The 20,084-nt window shown below is 40.7% G+C and overlaps 1 protein-coding gene across 1 annotated transcript in view; it reads right to left on the bottom strand.

Annotated features, from left to right (window-relative positions):
- The window catches only part of ACTL6A (actin like 6A), a 74,845-nt gene that overhangs the window by 32,859 nt on the left and 21,902 nt on the right, over window positions 1-20,084 (bottom strand). Inside the window, exons 2-6 of the mRNA XM_069213081.1 lie at window positions 16,981-17,057; window positions 16,661-16,835; window positions 10,099-10,199; window positions 8,588-8,685; window positions 5,490-5,584 (exon numbers count right to left, since the gene is read on the bottom strand). Coding sequence (XP_069069182.1) covers window positions 5,490-5,584; window positions 8,588-8,685; window positions 10,099-10,199; window positions 16,661-16,835; window positions 16,981-17,057 — 546 coding nt within the window. The remainder of the gene's footprint in view (window positions 1-5,489; window positions 5,585-8,587; window positions 8,686-10,098; window positions 10,200-16,660; window positions 16,836-16,980; window positions 17,058-20,084) is intronic.

The following is a 20,084-nucleotide window of genomic DNA, read 5'->3' as shown; positions in this document are numbered from 1 at the left end:
AGGTACATTTAATATAGACTGCTGTACCTGCCGCTTGAACCATGAAATACGCAGTCACGTCTGTCTGCGTAAGAGGATACAAGTGATAATTCCTCTCGCTGCTCTGTCTGCTGAATCTAAACCACAGCAGATAAAGTTGTTGGAGATTAAATGTCCCTCACTGACAATTTCTCAAACTCTTTTCTAATGTTCATTTGGGAGGTACTGGAGAATGTCCTCCATTTCATCCAAGTGGGCACAATTGTATCTGGCACAATTGTATTTTGCATGTTGAAGATTCACCACTGACTGGCTGCTTGTGCAGCAAAACATTTGGCAGAAGCATTTATAAGCTTACTCTCCTTATCAGGAGGTGGCGCATCGTGAACGGCTTGCGAGTTTGGTCTTTTTCATGCATTGGATACGACCAGGGAGTGAGCAGGAACGTGTCCCTTTATAAAAACTGGGTCAGACAAGGAGGCCTTGTATTTTTTCTCTACCCATGGAGTGATAATGTGTGCTTTAGCATGGTCTTGGAAAATATTTTCCGCATGGCTCTAGATGGGTAGGGTATTGTGTGGATTTAAGGGAGGTGGCGTGTGTTTCAAAAAGGAAATCATCCTCAATGGGCTCTTTTTTTAAGGGGCACCCAATGGTACGTGGCTACCCTTCTAATGAGTTCTTGAAACAAAGTGGTATCGTCCGGTGGCGAAGGCCTAGCTGGGTATTGTGTCGGTCTATGTAAGCGTCCAAATCAAATTGAGACCAAGGGTCTGTGTCTGGATGTAGGAGGAGATTGTCATCCTGTGAGCTGTGTGAAATGAGAAGAGTGTGGTGAGCCCTGTGGAGAGAGGGAGTTTTTGGTGGTGGAGTAATTGGTGGTAGAGATGTAGGTAGATGTGGGTGGATGTCTGACAAGTCTGTTTCCATTCCGCTCTGCTTGATTAGAGATGTTGGTGGATTAATGGCCTCCTCGAAGGAAAGCGGTCTCTTAGATGGGTAGTAACCACCATTTTAACCTGCTGCTTCGTGTTGTAAAGAATGGGCTATGAGGATGTTATCAGCTCTGAAGTTGCATGGAGAGTGAGTTTCTTCAGAGCTGAAGTACTCTTTACATTTGGTGCAGAGGCAGAAAGTATTTTCGGTGCAGAGTGTGATGGGGGAGGTTTTAGTGCCAAGGCTGGTGGTGTTTGGGTTGGTACCAAGGTTGAAGGCTTATTTGTTGGCTCTGGAGCCAAGCCTTAAAGCAGAGCATCTGATGGAATTTTACAATACCTGCAATGGCCTGAGAGCAGTGGCGGCTCGATAGCCTGTGCTTCCTAATATATGTGTTTTTTGGTGGGAGCAGAAGGAGGCTTACTCACTGTTGGTTGAGCGGCAGGAACTTCCTGCATTTCAAGCAAGATGTTGGCATCTGAGACAGAGTCTTGAATGGAGAAAGCCTCCTTCTCCTCAGCTGAAGCCTAATGTAGTTCCTGCAGCTGCTCTGTGTCTGAAATGGTATCCTGGATACAGAATACGTCAGGTTTCTCCCCAAAGGTTTACCGCTGCATTTCTCGGCGATGAGCTCTCCAATCACACAGAATCTTCTTCCACTGGAAAGACCACAAACCTTCAGTCCTCTTCTCGATGCTCCAGCGATAGACAAAGGTTGCAAACCTCGCAAAGATCGGTCCTTGGAATTTTCCACTGACACTTCAGACAGAAACGGAAGGGCCTCTGTTTCATCAGGTTTTCATTCTCTGACGTTTAGAACGGACAAAATGGCTGCCCGAAGGGTAGACTCCCGATAAAGAAGAGTTGATCGGAAAAGAAATGTTTTCAATCCCGGAACACAAGGTAAAAGAAGTACTGAGTTTAATAACAATACTGATGGAATGGAGGTGTCCTGAATGGAAAAAGGTCTAATACGGCCCGAACTGGGGTACACTGAAAACACACCCGCCTGTGGAACAGAACAATCTAAAGATGAAGTTGATGCCCATGTGCATTACCTACAAGAGAAGGAGTCACTATATCTTGTGACTCAAAAGACTTTTCGAACAAAAACAACTTGCAACCTTCCAGACCCAACACTAGATGGCGGAAGTACGCTGAGCATGTGTATCTACAGCCACAAATGCCATTAAACACTATGTTACAGCAAATAAAAACGAGATGGGCTAAGGGAGGCAAGCATTTTAAGCCAATCTTTTAGCAGGCATAATCTTTTTGATTAATACATCTTAAAGAAATATGGCTGATATTGTTAACTCCATGCATCAAGTTCTTCCTATTACAGGAGACTCAAAGCAGGGGCTATTTATTCATTTCCTCTAGAAATGGTTTTACCCAGATTATTTTAATCACTTTCACCTCACCAAAAGCTCCCAACTCCCAATTACCATTGCTTTAAAACAAAATAACACCTTTACTTTGAAAAAGACTCCAGATCATTACTGCCCCCAAGAACTTCTAAGGACAATGCGACTAGATCCAGTTTCTGACAAATTCATTCTATTTTTCAAAATGAAGCAGTAATGTGAGGTTATGAAATGGTGATCAGACTTTCAGGTTGAAATTAAAATTACTATTATAACCTGCCAAAACAGAAATAAACGCGAACTGGGTGCTATTTTCATTTTAAACTGAAAAACTTCTATTTTTCAGTGCTTCTGGCCATTTTAAAATGATCATGCATATAGTAGTCACTGTGATGAGGGCCATCAGTCACATGGTGATGTCAAGGGAGGGGGCTGCACTCTACACTGTCTTCCTCAGCATGCTTGGCCTTCTCGTATTGGTGATACAGGGATTAAAAAAGTGCAAGCAACAGACAGAATGCTGAATGTCACAAGCAGGACTGAGTTTTATTTTATTTTTAAACGAGGACACAGAGGGAACAACATGTCTGGCTTGGGGAACTGGCAAGTGTAGGAGAGGGGGCAGCAGACCTCAGATGGAAATAATTAACGACCAAGCTGGGTGAAGAGTGAAATAGCAAGATTCTAAGGAGGCCAGGGGCCTTCACAGAAGTGAAACCGCAATAACATAAGGCAAGAATAGACTGCTGCATGCAAGGCAGCTGTCTGTGGCCAGAACCTGCCATACCTGCTTGCACCTGTCCCGTTCTGCCTTGTGCCTGCCCTCTGAGTGATGCTTTGGTGTTCCACTACTGCAGATAACTGTTCTACCTAAAACATGCCATTTTCTTTTCACTAAATTGTTTGGGGATTAAAATATATACCTGACCTACAGTCTGGCTGAGATGTTTTACTTGCACGATTCCATTCACCTCAAACTGAAAGCCACCATTTTAAAGTATAAGTACTTACAAAACACTAATTGCCTGATCACAGTGTGCAAATTGATTTGCTCATGACGGATGTCACTATTATGCCTGCTCCTCACCTACCACTCTCTCAAGGGTGCTCGGGTGATTTTGTCAGACTAGAGTGAGGTAGGATGTTCTAGTTGGGTTAAGCTGTGTTATACATCCATGTCGGCTGGACATCACATGTTCCGTTCTGGGCTTTCATTTGACAATGGAACTGCAATCTTGTTTTGCTTCCTTTGAAGCAATTGGTCAGCCACACCCGATAACTATGGTTAGACCTGGCATTTTTGGGCGTGTTTCCCCAGTCTTTTTGCCTTCTGACCTCCTGTTTTTATGGTATACTGGACTCTGTTTTTGCAGGTTTATGGTCTCTGTGCACTTTACCACTGCTGAGTGAGGCCCCCAGATGAATGAGGAAAGAACAAAAACTACAAACTTGTATCTTTAGTGGATATCAAGTAACAGATATCAGGTTATATCTAGTCAAAGAGGCCAATGTTCTTCATCTACATTTCCATTGTGAAATTGGAGAATTTTCAAAGAAGCTTATTCCATCATAGGCTAACAATGCTTTTCCAGCAAAGTGTATAAACAACAGGCCATCAACGAGTTTTTCACGGACCACATACGTCTGGTATATACACAGCATGGTGGTGTGTTAACTGAGATGGCAATGTTTTCTCACTTGCATTAGTCAGTCTCTGGCGAATGTCTCATCTGCAGACCGAAAACAATTGGGGGCCCCCAATCAGTAAACAGGAAATACTGGAGGCAATAAAATCCTTGAAAACACTAACGCCCCAGAAAGCGACGGCTTGCCCTCCGAATTTTACAGGGCCTTCCTGGGAGTCCTGGTAGATCATTTGACTGGGGTGTTCGCAGAAGGATATGAGGCCTGCTAAATTCCAGTCAATGATAGAAGCAATAATAACGGTAATACCAAAATCAAGTGGCCACCTGGGGGAGCTCTGTGTCTAATCCAACTACTGATCCTAATAAAAATCTTTCTGGAACACAAAGAAGAGTACTGTTTCACTCATCAACGGATCTGTCGTACTGAAGGTCGCACTTGTACTATACTACTATATAGGTTTTGTGTGCTGTGGTCTTATCTGTTGATTGTTCATACGATATGGTGATGTCCGAAAGTGCTAGGGTTTTGGTCATGATCCTGGGTCTCTTACAGGAAGCGACAGGGTGGGGTATTTCACTATCCATTAGAAGTTGCTAAACAAAAAAAACTCAGCAGACGATATACGATCCTTGGCCTTGTAGCAGCAAGGAGGCATATTGCCATATACTTACTGAGCCCCCACCACCCTGACCGAAGCAATATGGAGAGGGGATTTACTGGAATGGGAGGGAGCAGAAGAATTACACCTGAGAACAACTAGGACGGATGCCAAAGCCCAAGAGGTTTTAATGGCTTGGGCGACTATGACCAATACACTGCTGCATATTACCTACCCTAGACAGGATGACACTACCTTGACAACGGCCAACAGGGGTTAATCTTGTGGTGATCCACATTCTGTCTTCACTGTCTAAGGACATAACACAAAATGGTAATGGAATATTTTGAGTATTAATGGGCTCTCATACTGGCAAAAATGATTGATACATTATCCTACATATTTCTCGTGAACATTGGGATGGCATACACAATACAATGGTGATGAGATTATGGTATTGCTTATCTGGCTATGTTTTGTTTATAATTTGTAGAGTTCTAATAAGTGAACTATAAACCTGGCACTTATCAAGATTCATCGTATAAATGTTTGAACCTGTTGAATTTTATGTATCGCTATGAGGACTGCTAAATAAAGAAAACTTTAAAAACAAAAAACACTGCTTTTCCAATTTGAAAATGTAGTCCTAAGATTCCTAATTTTTCTACTAATGAGCTGGAGAAGCAAGACAATAGGGAAATAAACAGCCATTTTCTTGAACTGAAAAAATGAGGAGAGTAAATGAATAATTATCTCACCGTAAGCTGTACAAAGGCTGAGATACACCCTACAAGCCGAACAATTCAAGCAAGGTGACTATCAAAACACAGAAAATTATGGCTGCTTGAAGTGAAAGGTAAACATTATGGCCAAAACAAGTAAAACAATGTTTAACCAAATTCCAGGAGCACGTTTGAAAACTTTTCAACCACCCATGGGCACATTAGTCAAGTCTATATCACCTTGCTGAAGGACATATCCATCATGCACTGGAATGGCAGTGGTGTGTGTAGAACCACTATCCAAAATCAGTCCTGTGGATCGGCCATTAGCAAATCTGGTTAAACAGGTTCAGGAATACAGAATAACGAATACAGAATAATAACAGCGCAACCACAAGCATGACAATTCACTCTCTGAACATAGCAAACAGGACCACAGCAACTCCTTGGAACTAATAGTAGATTTCCCCAAATTTAGCTTAACTCAGCCACACAGTTCTTGGGTGCATCAGGCAAGTTTAATAAGCGGGGCTAATAACACAGGACAAAGAAGATAAAATTTTCAATGACAAAGTGTACAAAACAAAAGAAAAGGATAACTGCAAAGAATGGCAAAGTAGTGCAATGTAGAGGACCTAAAATGCCTTTCAAAAGTGTATGCTACTTAACAATTACCATATTAGCTAAAAATGGTGAAAGTGCTTTTAGTCTCAGGTTTATGGATTTATGTGCATGAAGCAACATTCGTACTCACCTCTGCCACCGAAAAAAGAAAGAAAAAAAGGTACTAACCTACCGTTAATTGAACATCTCCTTCACCTTTTCAAATTACCATTCTGGATCCTATTCATGGCAGCCTTTTCTCAGTGTGAGAATGGAATTAAATTGCATAGGGTCTTTAATCGCTCAATTTAGTGTTGGGAATGTTTGCAAGGACAGTGATTCTTATGTCTCACATTAAGGCCATGGCAATTTAATCCGAGATTAGCAATACCTCTAGTTCCTGCTGTTTTGCCAGTTCCTAAACCAAAACTTCTATTTGCATTTACCACTACCTAAAACATCAGAAGTGTAGAATGACAAGGCTGGGCACAGCATTGAAGTGGATTCCTCTACTGATTATTGCTCATCACCCTATCCCTACTGCTAAAGCTACGAGATGGTGTTAATTTGTTTGTGAACATGGTCAATGTAGTGTGAAAGCCTTGATTTTTATTTTGTGCCGGCTTCCAATTTTTTATGAATAGTTTCTCAATGCAATCTTATGCAACGCTTTCTGGCCTCATGCCCCACTCTTTAAGTAATACTCAAACAGGTAAATCTTCAGGGGTCCCTCCAATAGTATTTTCATCCCAGGGAGCACAATATGGTTTGTCAAGGGCAATCCTTCAATATATGTGCCTTTTGGTGGTTTCCCAGGTTGTTCATGAAAAAAATCCATTCACATCCCAACTCGGGGACATGGATATTTGAGCAGCCTGTGCAAGGTGCTGCTGTGCAAGAAAGCTAAGCACCAAGTTGAACTGGAATGCTGAACCACCATCTCTTATGTCTTCCCGAATCTCTCTCTCTCTCCGCTGCTCTAATTCAGTAAGAAAGGGATTTACAGTTACATTTCTTTAAACGTATTCACAAAGATTAACATTTCCAGAAGACTTTAGGCCCCCTTTTTCTACTCTTTTTCCTGTTGCTCTTTTTTGATACAGTTTGAGAGCATTCCCTTGTGTTCTTGTGCCGCATTTAGATTTCGGACATTACTGGTCACATATTATGTCATTTTCCTGTTGTCCTGGTGGTCTCTTGGTTATTCTGTGTTGCTAATACTGTTGGGCTGTTCCAATATAAGTTGATTTGGTGCAATACAAGGAAAGGGCTTAATGGCGCTCAAAACTGGGCCACGCCTGACAGCTCTTTCCAGGAACATTTGTCCATAGTTTGTAAGGCAGCAATCTTTGCTGAAGCTGCTCACTTGCATAATAAGTTAGGTGCCACCTTGGTAGTTGACATTGAGGGCAGTTTTCACACAGGGTGTATGAGCTCCATTTTAAGAGTATGCTGGTCATATCAATGGCTAAATCCAGAGGGTGTGTGCTCTCAATGAAAGGCGATTACAATCAAACCACCCGCTTTCCCCTAAACAAAATACACTGAAAGTTTCAGTTCTCTAAATCAGCTGTTCCCAACCTGTAGTTCGAGGTCCCCAAACTTCTGTGACACATTCCTAGGGGGTTAATAGCCCTGGACCAGCAGGAAAGCACTTCTCCAGCTGGGGCCTCGGACAGAAACATGTGTGTTTTAATATTTATTACTTCCTTTGTGCAGCAGTTTTAAAGGCACTGCAGAGTTCCTTGTACATCCAGCAGCTTTCAGGAAAAAATAAAAGCTTAAAGATAACTCTGGTGAATAATGTACCTGTTGGAGAAAGAGATGGGAGTTTTGTCTAGTGGTAGTTTTGACTCATTTCAGGTTAACACTGATGGATAATATGACTACTGCAGAGAACACATTACATGCAAACAGTAGTAGTTCATGTGCATAGCACACTGGGTTACTGCTTTTGTCACAGACAATATTTTGTTACTGTGTAGTTCATAAGCTACAATCATAATCTAGCAGTGAGCTTTGAACTACCATTAGAGAGCTGAATGCAAACTGCATGGCACAAATTAGAATGTTATGTTTTTTCCCACTCTTTAATTTTCCTTAAGCTGCTAAAAAGAATTGATTGCGTAGAAATACATTCTCATTATTAAATTCAACGCTAACTACTGTGTTATGTTCTGAATCCTGAGTTTGTGCTTATTCAGACCAAGCACTCTTAGAAAATGCCTTCCAGTATGGGTGGCATGTGAATTCTACACCTTGTAGTCCCATGTAAAGTGCTCTGACACCCTACACTGGAATGAGAGGTTCTATAACACAGATGAATTACATGTGACAGAGGGGCTATGGAGGGATGAGAGGCCCTTATAGTTTTACTTCCTTTCCCTTCCCTCATATGTAGTCATTCAGTGGGGTTCCTCAGAAGTCAAAAGGTTGGGAACCACTGCTCTAAAGCATTCCCAGAATGACAACACTATTTTTTGACTCTGAAAAAGTTCACACACCTACTCCCTAATGTTGAACATCTGATAAGTGCATCCGTTTCCTTAACTATTTGACCATATAGCATTCCCCTTAATGTGGCTTGTTAGTTTAGCAGAACTAAATTTGTCAAAAGTATGCAGATGCACAGGTCTTAAATTCTCAACTGTACAAACAATAGTGATTTACCACTGCCAAAGTAGGTAAAATCAGAAAGTAATTTATGGAAACTTGCAAGAACTTGCAAAGGATACGCTGTAAGTACTGCCGTTTTACACAAAAAGAAAGCTGGGATATTGTAATGCTCGAACATTAGCTCTGTCAGCTTTTCCCGCTTTGCTCGGGTATTCCACTGTCAAAGGAAAAACAAATGCATTTTTGTTACACTCATTTTAAAGATCAGATGACAGTGTTAAAACATGCTAACTTGGTATATAACAAAACAATTAAAAACTCAGGGAAGTGTACTCATCGTTTGAGTGCAGACAGACCACCAAGAAACAGGCGACAGGTTACACTTTATAAATATCAACTAACAAAGTACTGCACATTAGTGAAAATAGGAAAGCCAGCCCTATCCTTCAATGAGCTGGCTCACTAACTGTGGCCTTATGGGTTTAATGCTCTATGAAAACTTCCCCTAGTCAATGATATCTTCCAGATCATACGGATTACCTTATCACTAACATAACTTGTTCCAAAGCCAAGAAGCAGTGTGAATCTCATTTATAAAAACTAAAATAATGATGGGTGAAATGTGTCCATTCCCAGCCACTGGTCTTTGGACTGGAATTTGGTTGGAGTGATAACCAGTGGATAAGAATATTTCAAACATCACATCTACAATCTTATTTTCCTATGCCACATACCCAAAATGCGATGGGTATGCCAGGACTACGGGCCATACTCACTAAACCAGAGGACTATCCAGCTGCACCCAAATGTGTAGAAGCAGGTCTATGTTTGCTTGTGTTGTTGTCTACAGGACTAGGCCAGCAGTTCAGGTTAACCTGTTTCAGGAAGTTAGGGTTAAAATGCTGCTAAAGGAGCAGGGCCTAGTCTGTTCTATATATGCTCGGTCTCAGTTTTAACTGGCATGAGGGGGGAAGGGGGTTGACTGTGTAAACTACTCCGCTACCCTGACAGACATACTGTTCCCCAAATTTAGAGATGACTGTCATCCTCGCAGATATCTTTTTCTATTAGCAGGAACCACTGTAACGGCAGTTCCTGTCAATGTTATAAAAGTTAGACGATCAGGCCCATCAAACATTACACCAGGCCATCAAACCCTTACAACGTTTTAAGTTTTTCAAAAGAAACCCGCAAAGCAGTAAAGTGAAAGACTAATGACCCCCATATAATGTGGGTTTCCGCCCATGATGTGGGTGTATTTTTTTTCTGTCCCTTACTGCCAGGTTTTGCCTGACTGTGAAAGACAGAGAAAAAAAGATAAAGCTCTCTGGCCGGCCACTCTAAATTGGGCAGACATAGAATTTAAATTGGGAGGATGGATGGCTTACCTCTGGAGGCCAGTGGTCCATCTATCCATCGACTCACTGGTGGGGTAAGTACATGAGCAGCAGAGCCATAGTAGGCTCCGTCAGTGACAATGTCAGTTCGCCCACCTGAGAATTCAGCAGGTGGGCCAGGAGTAGTTTGGCAGAGAGCATCCTAAGTTCCATTTAAATCAGCCCCTATTGTTGATTTACATGCCAGCTAAGTGACAGGTATCTTTACAACATTAATAACAAATTTATTTTACCGGTGCCTCTGACATCAGGACTGGATGCAAGCTTGCTTCTGATTTTATGTGAGTCTTGTACGTATGGTCTAATATTGCTTGATAACTGTCCCAATCTTCAACTGAAATGAAAAAAGTATATTGTGTAAAAAAAAAAAAAAAATGTTAATGCAACACAGAATGAAAAAGATTTCACACTGAAAGTACAAGATTAAGTTTTATATATATATATATATATATATATATATATTTATATTAAAAACAAAAGAGAGAACACTAGGTAGTTCCCAGGTTTGGGTGAAGAGCAGCTCCAGTAAGAAGCACCCTGCAACACCAGCGACACTCTAGATTTTCACACCTCAAATGTCTGTTTTTCTAGAAAAGTTTTTGAGCTCAGAATTGGCACAGTGCCATTCATGCCGAGATAGAAAGTGACAAAGTATTTTGCCATCTGTACAGGAAAATCTTTAATCATAGGATTGGCCGAGGGCCATCCTTGCCGAGCTGTAATATCACAAAAGCCTTTCACCACTCCAGGCACAGTATTACAGGCTCTGGACTGTTAAAATACCATCAGAGCCAACAAGGAATAAGCAAAAGACACACATCGCAACAACCAAGGATTAATTATCTTATATTATGAGAGGAATAGGGGGTACTAAACCCAGTTCACGCGTAAGAGGAATCTCCATATAAATTATGAGATGCACTAATTATACAATGTTTTGAATGAAATATTTAACAACCAACCACTTTGGTTTACTCTGGCATTTATGTATCCAAGGTCACTTACTCTTTGTAAATAGGAATGGTTTTTTTTGATTTTTCAAGGTTTTTAATATTGTAAGCTACATGTCCCAGAGTACCTCATAATAGGTCAGTGGGGCATAAAGGTATAAATATTGATATAAAAGAAGGACCAGGCAACCGTGATCAAGACCATTCGGTTGAAACGCGTCTGAGTTGCCAGTATATGAAATAAAGGAATAAATTGTGCCAGTTCATCGAGTGCAGCACAATCTTTTTGCAACAACATATGACCAATTAAATACCACCAGTCGAGTTTTGCCGATTAAATACCAAACACTGTTGAGATGTCAAGCTCTGCACTACAATCATTGAATGGTAAAGTCGTACAATGTGCCCTAAAGTAAGCTACTGACCACTTTAGTCCTTCGCATTTTAGAAGAAGGTATAGCAGATAACTTTTGACATTCCACACACTTTAGCTTCAGCTAACACGAAATTCAAATTTTCTTTGTATCTCCCTTCTTATTCTTTGGGTTCCTAATGGACAGTTGCGGCAGGAGACAAAAAACGCTATAAAAGTCATGCAATGAAAGCAGTCGCAAAGGAAGAAGATGGCAGCCCAGATGTGTTGGATTTTTAGAGTAGCCACCTCACCTCTCGCAAATACTACAGGAAGCACTATTGAATAGATAATTATAATTTACCAGATGCTTGGACTATCATCATTTCCTACAAAATAAGTAATTTTATTGGTTTTTTTAACAAATTGAATACAGTAGAAATTTTAGACAGAAAATGGACAACAATCATATGTAAGAACTTAAAGTTGTCCTTTGAATTACAACGCTCACACAAAGCAGAGCAAGGATGCAAGAATACCAGAAACACAACTGCTATCAAAATAGTCTAGAGGGGCCTATGGAACATTATTTTGTAGTGGTCTTTATTAGATGTGGCGGCTCAACATTCCCAATTAGCATCTAAATCAGTCTCTGCTCACCAGCCACAGTTAACAAGTGTCAAGTCTAGGCCAGTGTTTCATTCAACTACAAGTTGTCAAGTCAAACCCCCAAATGCCTTGACTAATACTTCTTTTTCATTTAATTGCAGATATTATATCCCAGAATATTTTCCATTCTCATGAATGCTTTTTCTTTATTCTCAAACAGTGCTGCCCAAAAAAACTGAAAATCATTAATGGTCTTCATATTCCTTTAGCTTTTGTTAACTTTATACTCTACTTGGCCTAAAACATGGCTTAATATGCCATGAAAAAAGGCCTCCCATCAAACTTTACTACTGTGTCTGGGTGCTTTTTTTTTTTTAAATCCTCTGTAGTATTCACTGCAACATACCAGTGACCAGAAGATATAAACTTCAACCAACATTGTCAATCAATATTCTTTCTTAAGCGCACACTTTCCTCGAAGGCCTCCTTGATCGTCTAAAATAAACTACGCTATCTCACATTGAATCTCCTGCTGATCCCTGGGTCAATATTAATGTGGAAACAAAGGACACAGTTGAAAACAAAGACTTTATAGTACAGGAAAAGAGGGTGGAGTTTACTCATGCATGTTCAAAGAGCCAAGATGGTAAAGACCTAGATGGACTGATATTACAAGTGGAGTTCAGTAAATCAGTATTTTAAAATGTCACGTAGGATTGTAATAATTCATAATTTTCTCTGGCCTTTTAATAAAATGTTCACCCCTACCTCTAGCTTCCTGCAGCTCAACCTTTTTGTTCCTGCTGTTCTCTCCACCCATCCCCTTCTGTGGGTGCCTTTTTCACTCTGCCTTATTGGGCGAGATATTGGCCACTCAGTTGCCTGCAAACTGGCAGACAGGTGGTTGTGAAGCTGGTAAAAGAGTGGTAGGGTGACTGATTAAGGAGATAATCAACAGTCTAACAGAGGAGTAAACTCTTGTATTATTTGATTTCTCACTCCAGAGTGGCACTTGCTTAGTCCTCATTCTTAGCACAGTGAGAATGTCAGATCTGAGAAAAGGAGAAAGGGAGAGACTGTTCTAAGCCCCCCTCAACCCCCTACGCAATAGCCTTGGTAAGTTTGAATTTCTAGATTTAAGGAGTCATTACTAACATGGTACCAGCACAAAACAGGGACAAACATTATTTGAGAAAGGATTTGTAATAGTAGCTATTTAAAGCAGAATAAAAATGTTAGCTCATATTTCACTCGCTGTTAGCACTAGATTTTTGTTGATGAAAATAGCGAGTGCAAAATGATAAAATAAAACTAACATGCATGTGACGGGTGTAGGGGGTGGGGTGGGGAGGGCATAAGAAGCTTGTTTCCATCCCCAGTGACCAGACCATTGGGAGTGGACAGTAAACACAGAACACCTGGTGCAAAGGTTTTTTGCACCATTGTGTTCTTTGTCCCAGAAATAAGATCAGCTATTAATAACACTGTTAATATCGGACTGCCCATCATGTTCAAATAGCAAGGTGGCGTTTATTTTTACCCCATTCTTAGCAAGGTAAGGCTGCTGCCTAGAGAAAAGAAGGAAGTGAAGAACAAGCAACATCTCTCCTTTAACAACTCATTTATAAAAACTGTGGGAGAATTGCTACCTCTTAGAAAGCAGTTGGGGGAGAGGGCTCTGATGATAATGAAAGTATTTGCGGACAAAATATTCAAAACATTTTAAAAACTACAGCTCAGGGACAAACTGCTATTTTATTAAAATGACAAGCTTTCATTGTGGGGATCAGATATTGTGCTTTATGCAAAATTCATAGAAGTGTGTGTATTTTCAGAAACTAGCATGGTAATATTTCGGGATAAAAATTATTGTATTTCTGTAATACATCCATATGATAGTTGAGTGATAATTCACACTGATTTTGGTAGACCTAATATTGATCTTGATTCCTTTGCACCAACTTGTAGCTTAATTTTATCATCTAGATTGACACTTTTGTGATATTGTTACTATTGTCTCGGCATTTAAGATTGATGTCACATATCTTATTTTGTAAGTAGAATGACAGCACCGTAATATGAACCAGTAAGAGGTATTTAGTTCTACAGTCTACCACAGGTGGTTGTGCAATCTGAATAGTGTTTGATTTTTACTGCAATATTAATTAGTGCCCCCTTACAAGCTCTGAATTTGAGGCAAAATTAAACTAAGTGTGCTGTAAAATGCAGCAATTTCCCATATTTTCTTCTGAAACTATTTTTGTGGGGGAAGAAACCTTGTAGGAAGCTGGCTCTTCATACGATATAACAAAATTAGATATATTGGGCGAAGTGCCCATGAATACTCTTACCAGTGGACAGGGGCTTAAACTAGCAAACCCCTGGTGTTCTTTTTAGGGGGGTAGTCAGGTTGAGGAGCCTAAGCTTTATCAGAGAAGAGTATCAGACATGCAAATACACATACAGACAATAAATGAGATACAATACTAAAGGATATCCACACCAATTTGGTGGGCTGTGTCTCTGGAGGGCTGGGGGACCACATTGACACCGTTGGCCCACATCAACTTGGGCTCAGCGGTACGGGTGCAGTAGTGCTTTCCAGTGTCGGGTTTTTGCAGTCAGGAGTCCTCTCAGGACTCTTGGAGTGCCTACAAAATGCAGGGAAACTGCTCCACAGGAGTTCCTGGGTCTTTGTTGAAGGCAGGCAGTCCTCCCAGGCTTTGGAGGCACAGCAGCTTGTAGAATAAATCAACTTTGGTGCCAATCAGTGGGAACAGCAGGCTGGCCGGCAGGGCTGGGACCAAGTCAGGTGCTTCTTCCTCAGACTCAGCTTTTGCAGCTTCTGAGGTTCCTCCTTTGTAATTGAGCAGGGATTTGCTTTTCTGGTACCAGAGGCTCCCCTAAATATTGAATTTAGGGGTGCCTGGGAAGTGTAGGGTAGTAGTAAATGGGCTCCTCACCCACGGGGTCACTACACCCCCCTATATCACACTTCTTGTTTGAGGTGGGCATAACTCTGTCACAGCGTTCCTGAAGACAGATATGCATATCAAGAGCGGTAGGCTTCTTTGAGGCCCTCTGCTTTGGAATGCAAAACCGCAGGTCATTCTGTTGGGTGGGGTGTGTAAACACCTCCCCCAGAACAGGCTTTATTTCTGACCACCCAAGAGCAAAGGCTCTCACTCTAGGGGGACAGACATTACTGGTAGTGGCAGGCTGGCTAAAACTAGTTAGTCACGCTGCTAGGTTTTCAAGGGGTACTTCTAAGGTGCCCTCTGGGTGCATGTATTAATAAATCCATAACTGGCATCAGAGGGGGGTTCATTAATACGAGGGGTTTGATACCAAACATCTGTATTTTCAGTAAAGCCATCATGTACCTGGGGAATTCACAGCAACTACTGTCCAGCACATGTACTTAAAATGTATTTGCTGTCTACTCATTAGGCCCGAGATTTAACAGACATGACATGGGCATATCAGCTCTCACATGTAATGTAATGCAGATGGCCTTAGTGCTATAAGGCCTGCTGGAGGGGGTGACTAACATATTCCATGCATTGTTTAGGGGACATGGGACACAGGCTGTGTGCCAGGTCGTGTTTTCACTTTTAGCTACACCAAGACACGCAGCTAGCAATGGCAGTCTACATGTGGTAGGTGCAGAGTCTGTGAGGGTGGCAAAGTAAATGCTGCATCACTTGGTACCCATGCCCTTAGTACCAAGGGTACCATATACTAGGGAATTATAGGGGAGGCAAAGATATTGCCAAATGGGAAACAGTTGCACAGTTTTAGGGAAAGATCTGGCACTGGGAACCTGGTTAGCAGGAACCCAGCATACTTTCAGTCAAAATTACATCAATTACCAAAAATTGGGGGTGACCCTTGTCAGAAAGGGACACTTTCCTATCCATTTCCCGCCACCTGAAGAAAGTTGGGACTGCTTGCTTTCTCACCAGGTCTAATCTAAAGTGCCTCACCACTTTCAAAGTCCACCACTCGCCATTGCATTTACTCAAAACACACAACACGCATTTCTACAGAGGTGAGGTTAATCATAGAAAATTGGAGATCTTAGCCATTACAAAGGGACACAAAAGTGGGCACTGTCCCTATGTAGAGCATTCCACATTTTATATACACACCCACACACACACACATATATATATATATACACACACACACTTAAAAAACAAAGGTTACATGGACCTTATAGTTACTCACATTTTAAATGTACCAAACCATATAACTGATAAATTTCTAGTTATAGTTATCTCGGGTAACTTAACTATAACTCGTGCTATACGGTAACTAACTTGCGCCCCTGCCATGTACAGTTTTCTGCTAAATAATTTTACTGCAAGTGTTATCAATGATGTTATCAAGATGTCACGAGTGATGTATTATGTGGGCTAATTGGCAGTGCATGGTGAGGGTGCAAGTAATAGTTACCTTAGAGCACGAGTTATAGTTACTAAGTATAACTAGTGGCGACTACGACTAAGTTGATTATATATTATAAATACCGAAGGGGCTAAGAAAAAGTACATATAAGAATTAAACAGAATTAAAAAAATAAAGAAGTATGGCAAGCTATTACGAGAAACACAGCGCACAACTACATTTAACTGATAAAGTCTGATGGTTTGTGTGAAGAGAGAAAGAGTTCAATACATAATTAGGCAATATGTTTCTCCCCAAACCATCCTAATTGGCTATTAGCTAACTCTGGAGAAACTGCTTTACCAGGTTTTTTTTCCCCCAGTATACGAGAAAAGACATTGGTAGAATGTTTCATGGCAAGAATCTCAATAGGCAGTACAGTTAAGAAATAGCAAAATACAGCCAAGTGTCAATGGATCTTTAAAGTCAACTTACTCATCCCATTCTTTAACGGTGAAATGACCTCCATGTTCTCCCTCGGAACCCGAAGGGTATTTGTATCTATGAAGTATGAGGGGCCTCCTGGCTTGTTTTTGTCTCCATCTATTTCCATTTGAGTGCTTCCATCTTCCCTGTCCAACACTACTCCAATCGCAGTGGGAAAGTCGACCTATAATGCAACATAAGGATAAAGTAAATCATAAAAATATGAAAAAAGACTTACTGGGTTAACACTCCAATACCAACACATTAAAAGGAAATAAATTTACAGTTAATTTTCCCATGGCATGTCATCGAAATAACTTTCCCATTACCTTTGGGCAGTCCTCCCCAGCATAGCCGGCTCGCACAGTGTAGGACCCAACATCAAACACCAAGGCCCCGACCTCATCTGAAAAAATGAATAGTAAAATTATGATGAAGAGCAAATCTAACACAAGAAAATTGTTCCCACATACGAAAGCTCCAAATAGTACCACTGGTAATTCTAACTCATGGTACTACAAATAAAGTAAAGGTGCAAAAAGATAAAATAATGAGCACTGGCAAAGCCAATAGGTTTCACATATGCAAGAGCTATTGGCTTTGTCAATAGTAATTAGATATGTTGCAGAGCAGCGTGGGTTATGTGCACTGTGAGGAATGGTCTGATAAGTATGCCAAGGCTACTTTTGGTTCCCAGTGTTGCCCACCTCTGACGCCAAGGGTCTAAGGGTGCATTACACAAAGTTGTGAAATGATTTGAAGGACGCGAGGGAGAGACGCTGACCAATAAGAAGCAAGGAAACAAGAGTGACTTGGGAGCCATGTGAGAGCCAGGCAGTGGTAAGTATAGGTAAGTAATTGGCAGGCCCCAAGCCATATTCAAGATTTGTTACACCAGCAAACTTAAAAAATGTCCTCTGATAACATCTTTATAATGACTGCCTTCTAACACACCTGTACAATAAACTAATCCCCCCACCTCACACCAGAACAGTGACTCCACTGACATATCTTCAGTAGGACTTTAAGTGGGCCGGGTCCCTCTGTATCTCAGACCCGGTAGTGATTAAGAAAAAACACTGAAACTAGACATTGCCCTTTGACCCTTCTTCTGCACAGCGGTTGCTCCTCAAAACAATTGCATGATTGTTCTCTTATCTCACATCCGCAGTGGCAGTCAAATAGGTGCCCAAACTGTTTTATGTTGAATCCCTTATGACTTCTAACCAGTGGACGAAGTGCATTAAAAAGGTATAGGAAGAACAAAGGTTTTAACAAGGACTGGCAAAGTGAATAGGTCTGGCCTTGGCATGCCAGCAATGTTCCCCTTCTATTTTTTTTTTTTTTTACCATGCACATGGAAAAGACCTTAAAAATTTACGGTTATATATTTTATTATTTTTAGGGAGAAAACAATAAGCTGTTCAACCTCCTAAAACTAACTCTTGGTCAGACTTAAAAAAGTAAAAGGTGGGAGCTTCAAATAGGGCCAGCTGCACCCTGATTGTGCACATTTTGTTCCCTAAACCTTGAGCTTTAACAGTGGCTGTAAATAATATCAAGCGGTTTAAACAAGGAAAATCATGTTTGTTACGGCACAATAATAATACATCCATACTTTCAGACTACCAAACTGGATTCCGCCCAGGTAGAGGCACAGAATCTGCCCTCATGGCCATCTGGGATGACCTTAAAACACAGTAGACCACAATGTGGCTTGCTGCACTAATTCTATTGGCCCTCAGCCGCAATGGAGTTTGCTGCACTACTTCTCTTGGCCCTTTCAGCTGCCTTTGACACAGTTGACAATGACACCCTAATACAAAGACGCAACGAAGCCGGTAGAGGGACTGCTCTCGACTGGATCACATCCTATCTTCGAAACAGAACAAATGTCATACATAGGACTCCTTTCTTGTCCAAACCATACTTCACAAGAGCAGGGGTCCCTCAAGGATCGATCATCTCAACCATGCTTTTCAACATCTACATGAAGCCATTACCAGCAATGATCAATGAATTTCAGCTCCTTAAACTAGAAAGCCCCAAAGACAATTGGAAACTCAAAAATCGCCAGTTGCCTCAGAGACGCTGATCAGTGGATGACATGGAGCCATCTGAAGCTGAATGCTTCCAAAACGTAAATACACACATGTGGCTTTTGGAAAAATTATGACCCACTCTATGCCTGGCCTGATGACCTGGGACCACCTCAAAGTATCTAAGGGAGTAATAAACCTTGGATTTACCATGGACTCCAAGTTAACCGTGAATACAAAAGTGGACAAATTTGCAAGATCAAGCTTCATCACCATGAAACCCCTGTGACATATCTTCCCCCACTTGAGACTTCCACACAAGCTACTAGCTCACTTGCACTGTCTAAACTGGATTACGTCAATGGCCTCTATCACAGATCATCTATTAACTATGGAAAGACTACAATGGAGTCAGAACTCTGCTGTCAGGCTACTTCTATTTGTAAAGCCACAAAGCCCACATCTCCCCTGCCTTGAGGGTCCTACATTGGTTACCAGTTGCCAGAAGATCCACCTTCAAGCTGCTTTGTATCCCCCACATAGCAGTACAAGGAACAGGACCACTTTTCATCAAGAATAAATTCACCAAATATATTCAACAAAAGAACCTCCGCTCAAGATTGGAACCTTGCTTCAAAACCACACCATAGAAGATAAAAGACAATATGTGGCTCATCTTTCTCTATTCAAGCAGCAAAACTATGGAATTTATTGCCCCCAAATATACGATCCCTAGATAACTATCTTATCTTCAGAAGACTACTCAAGAGTTGAACCTATCCTACATAACCACCATACTCAAAGAGCAATGAAATCCTTTCATATGTAAACATTTATAATTTGATTATATGTATACAAGTGTATTTCTTCGTACAAAAATGTATACATTTTTTTAAAGATCTATACATACTCTTTAGGCCTGCTTAACAAAAGTATATATTACTTAAGGTTTAAAAAAAATAAAAAAAATATATATATACACACATTCTATGCTTAATATGTTCATAGGTCACTGCATAGTTTCTATATAAGATGTTGTTTGATTAGATGCTTATGAGTCTGTTTTATTTATCACAATAGGTAAATATGCCGATAATTTTTTTTCAAATAAATAGAATTAATCACATGAATTGAGGTGGAAACTCATTTACTGCTTTAACGCTAAATAATAACTAAAGACAGCCTTTCCCCCATCCTTAACCAACAAAATATCTACTGATCCCAATCTTTCAAAGTTCTGCTGAATCTAATTGTAGAACCTAATCTCTTTGCATACAATGTTTCCCAAAAAACTCTTAATTTTTGTTACCTATTCTGCAACCAATGGAGTTTTAACCGACATTTAATTTGATGAAAAATAAATCAGGCATCTAGCAACTAAAGTTGAAATAAAT

The sequence above is a fragment of the Pleurodeles waltl genome, chromosome 11 (genome assembly GCF_031143425.1).
Source record: "Pleurodeles waltl isolate 20211129_DDA chromosome 11, aPleWal1.hap1.20221129, whole genome shotgun sequence".
In the NCBI taxonomy this organism is placed as follows: domain Eukaryota; kingdom Metazoa; phylum Chordata; class Amphibia; order Caudata; family Salamandridae; genus Pleurodeles; species Pleurodeles waltl.
This window is presented reverse-complemented; position numbering and strand designations above follow the sequence as displayed.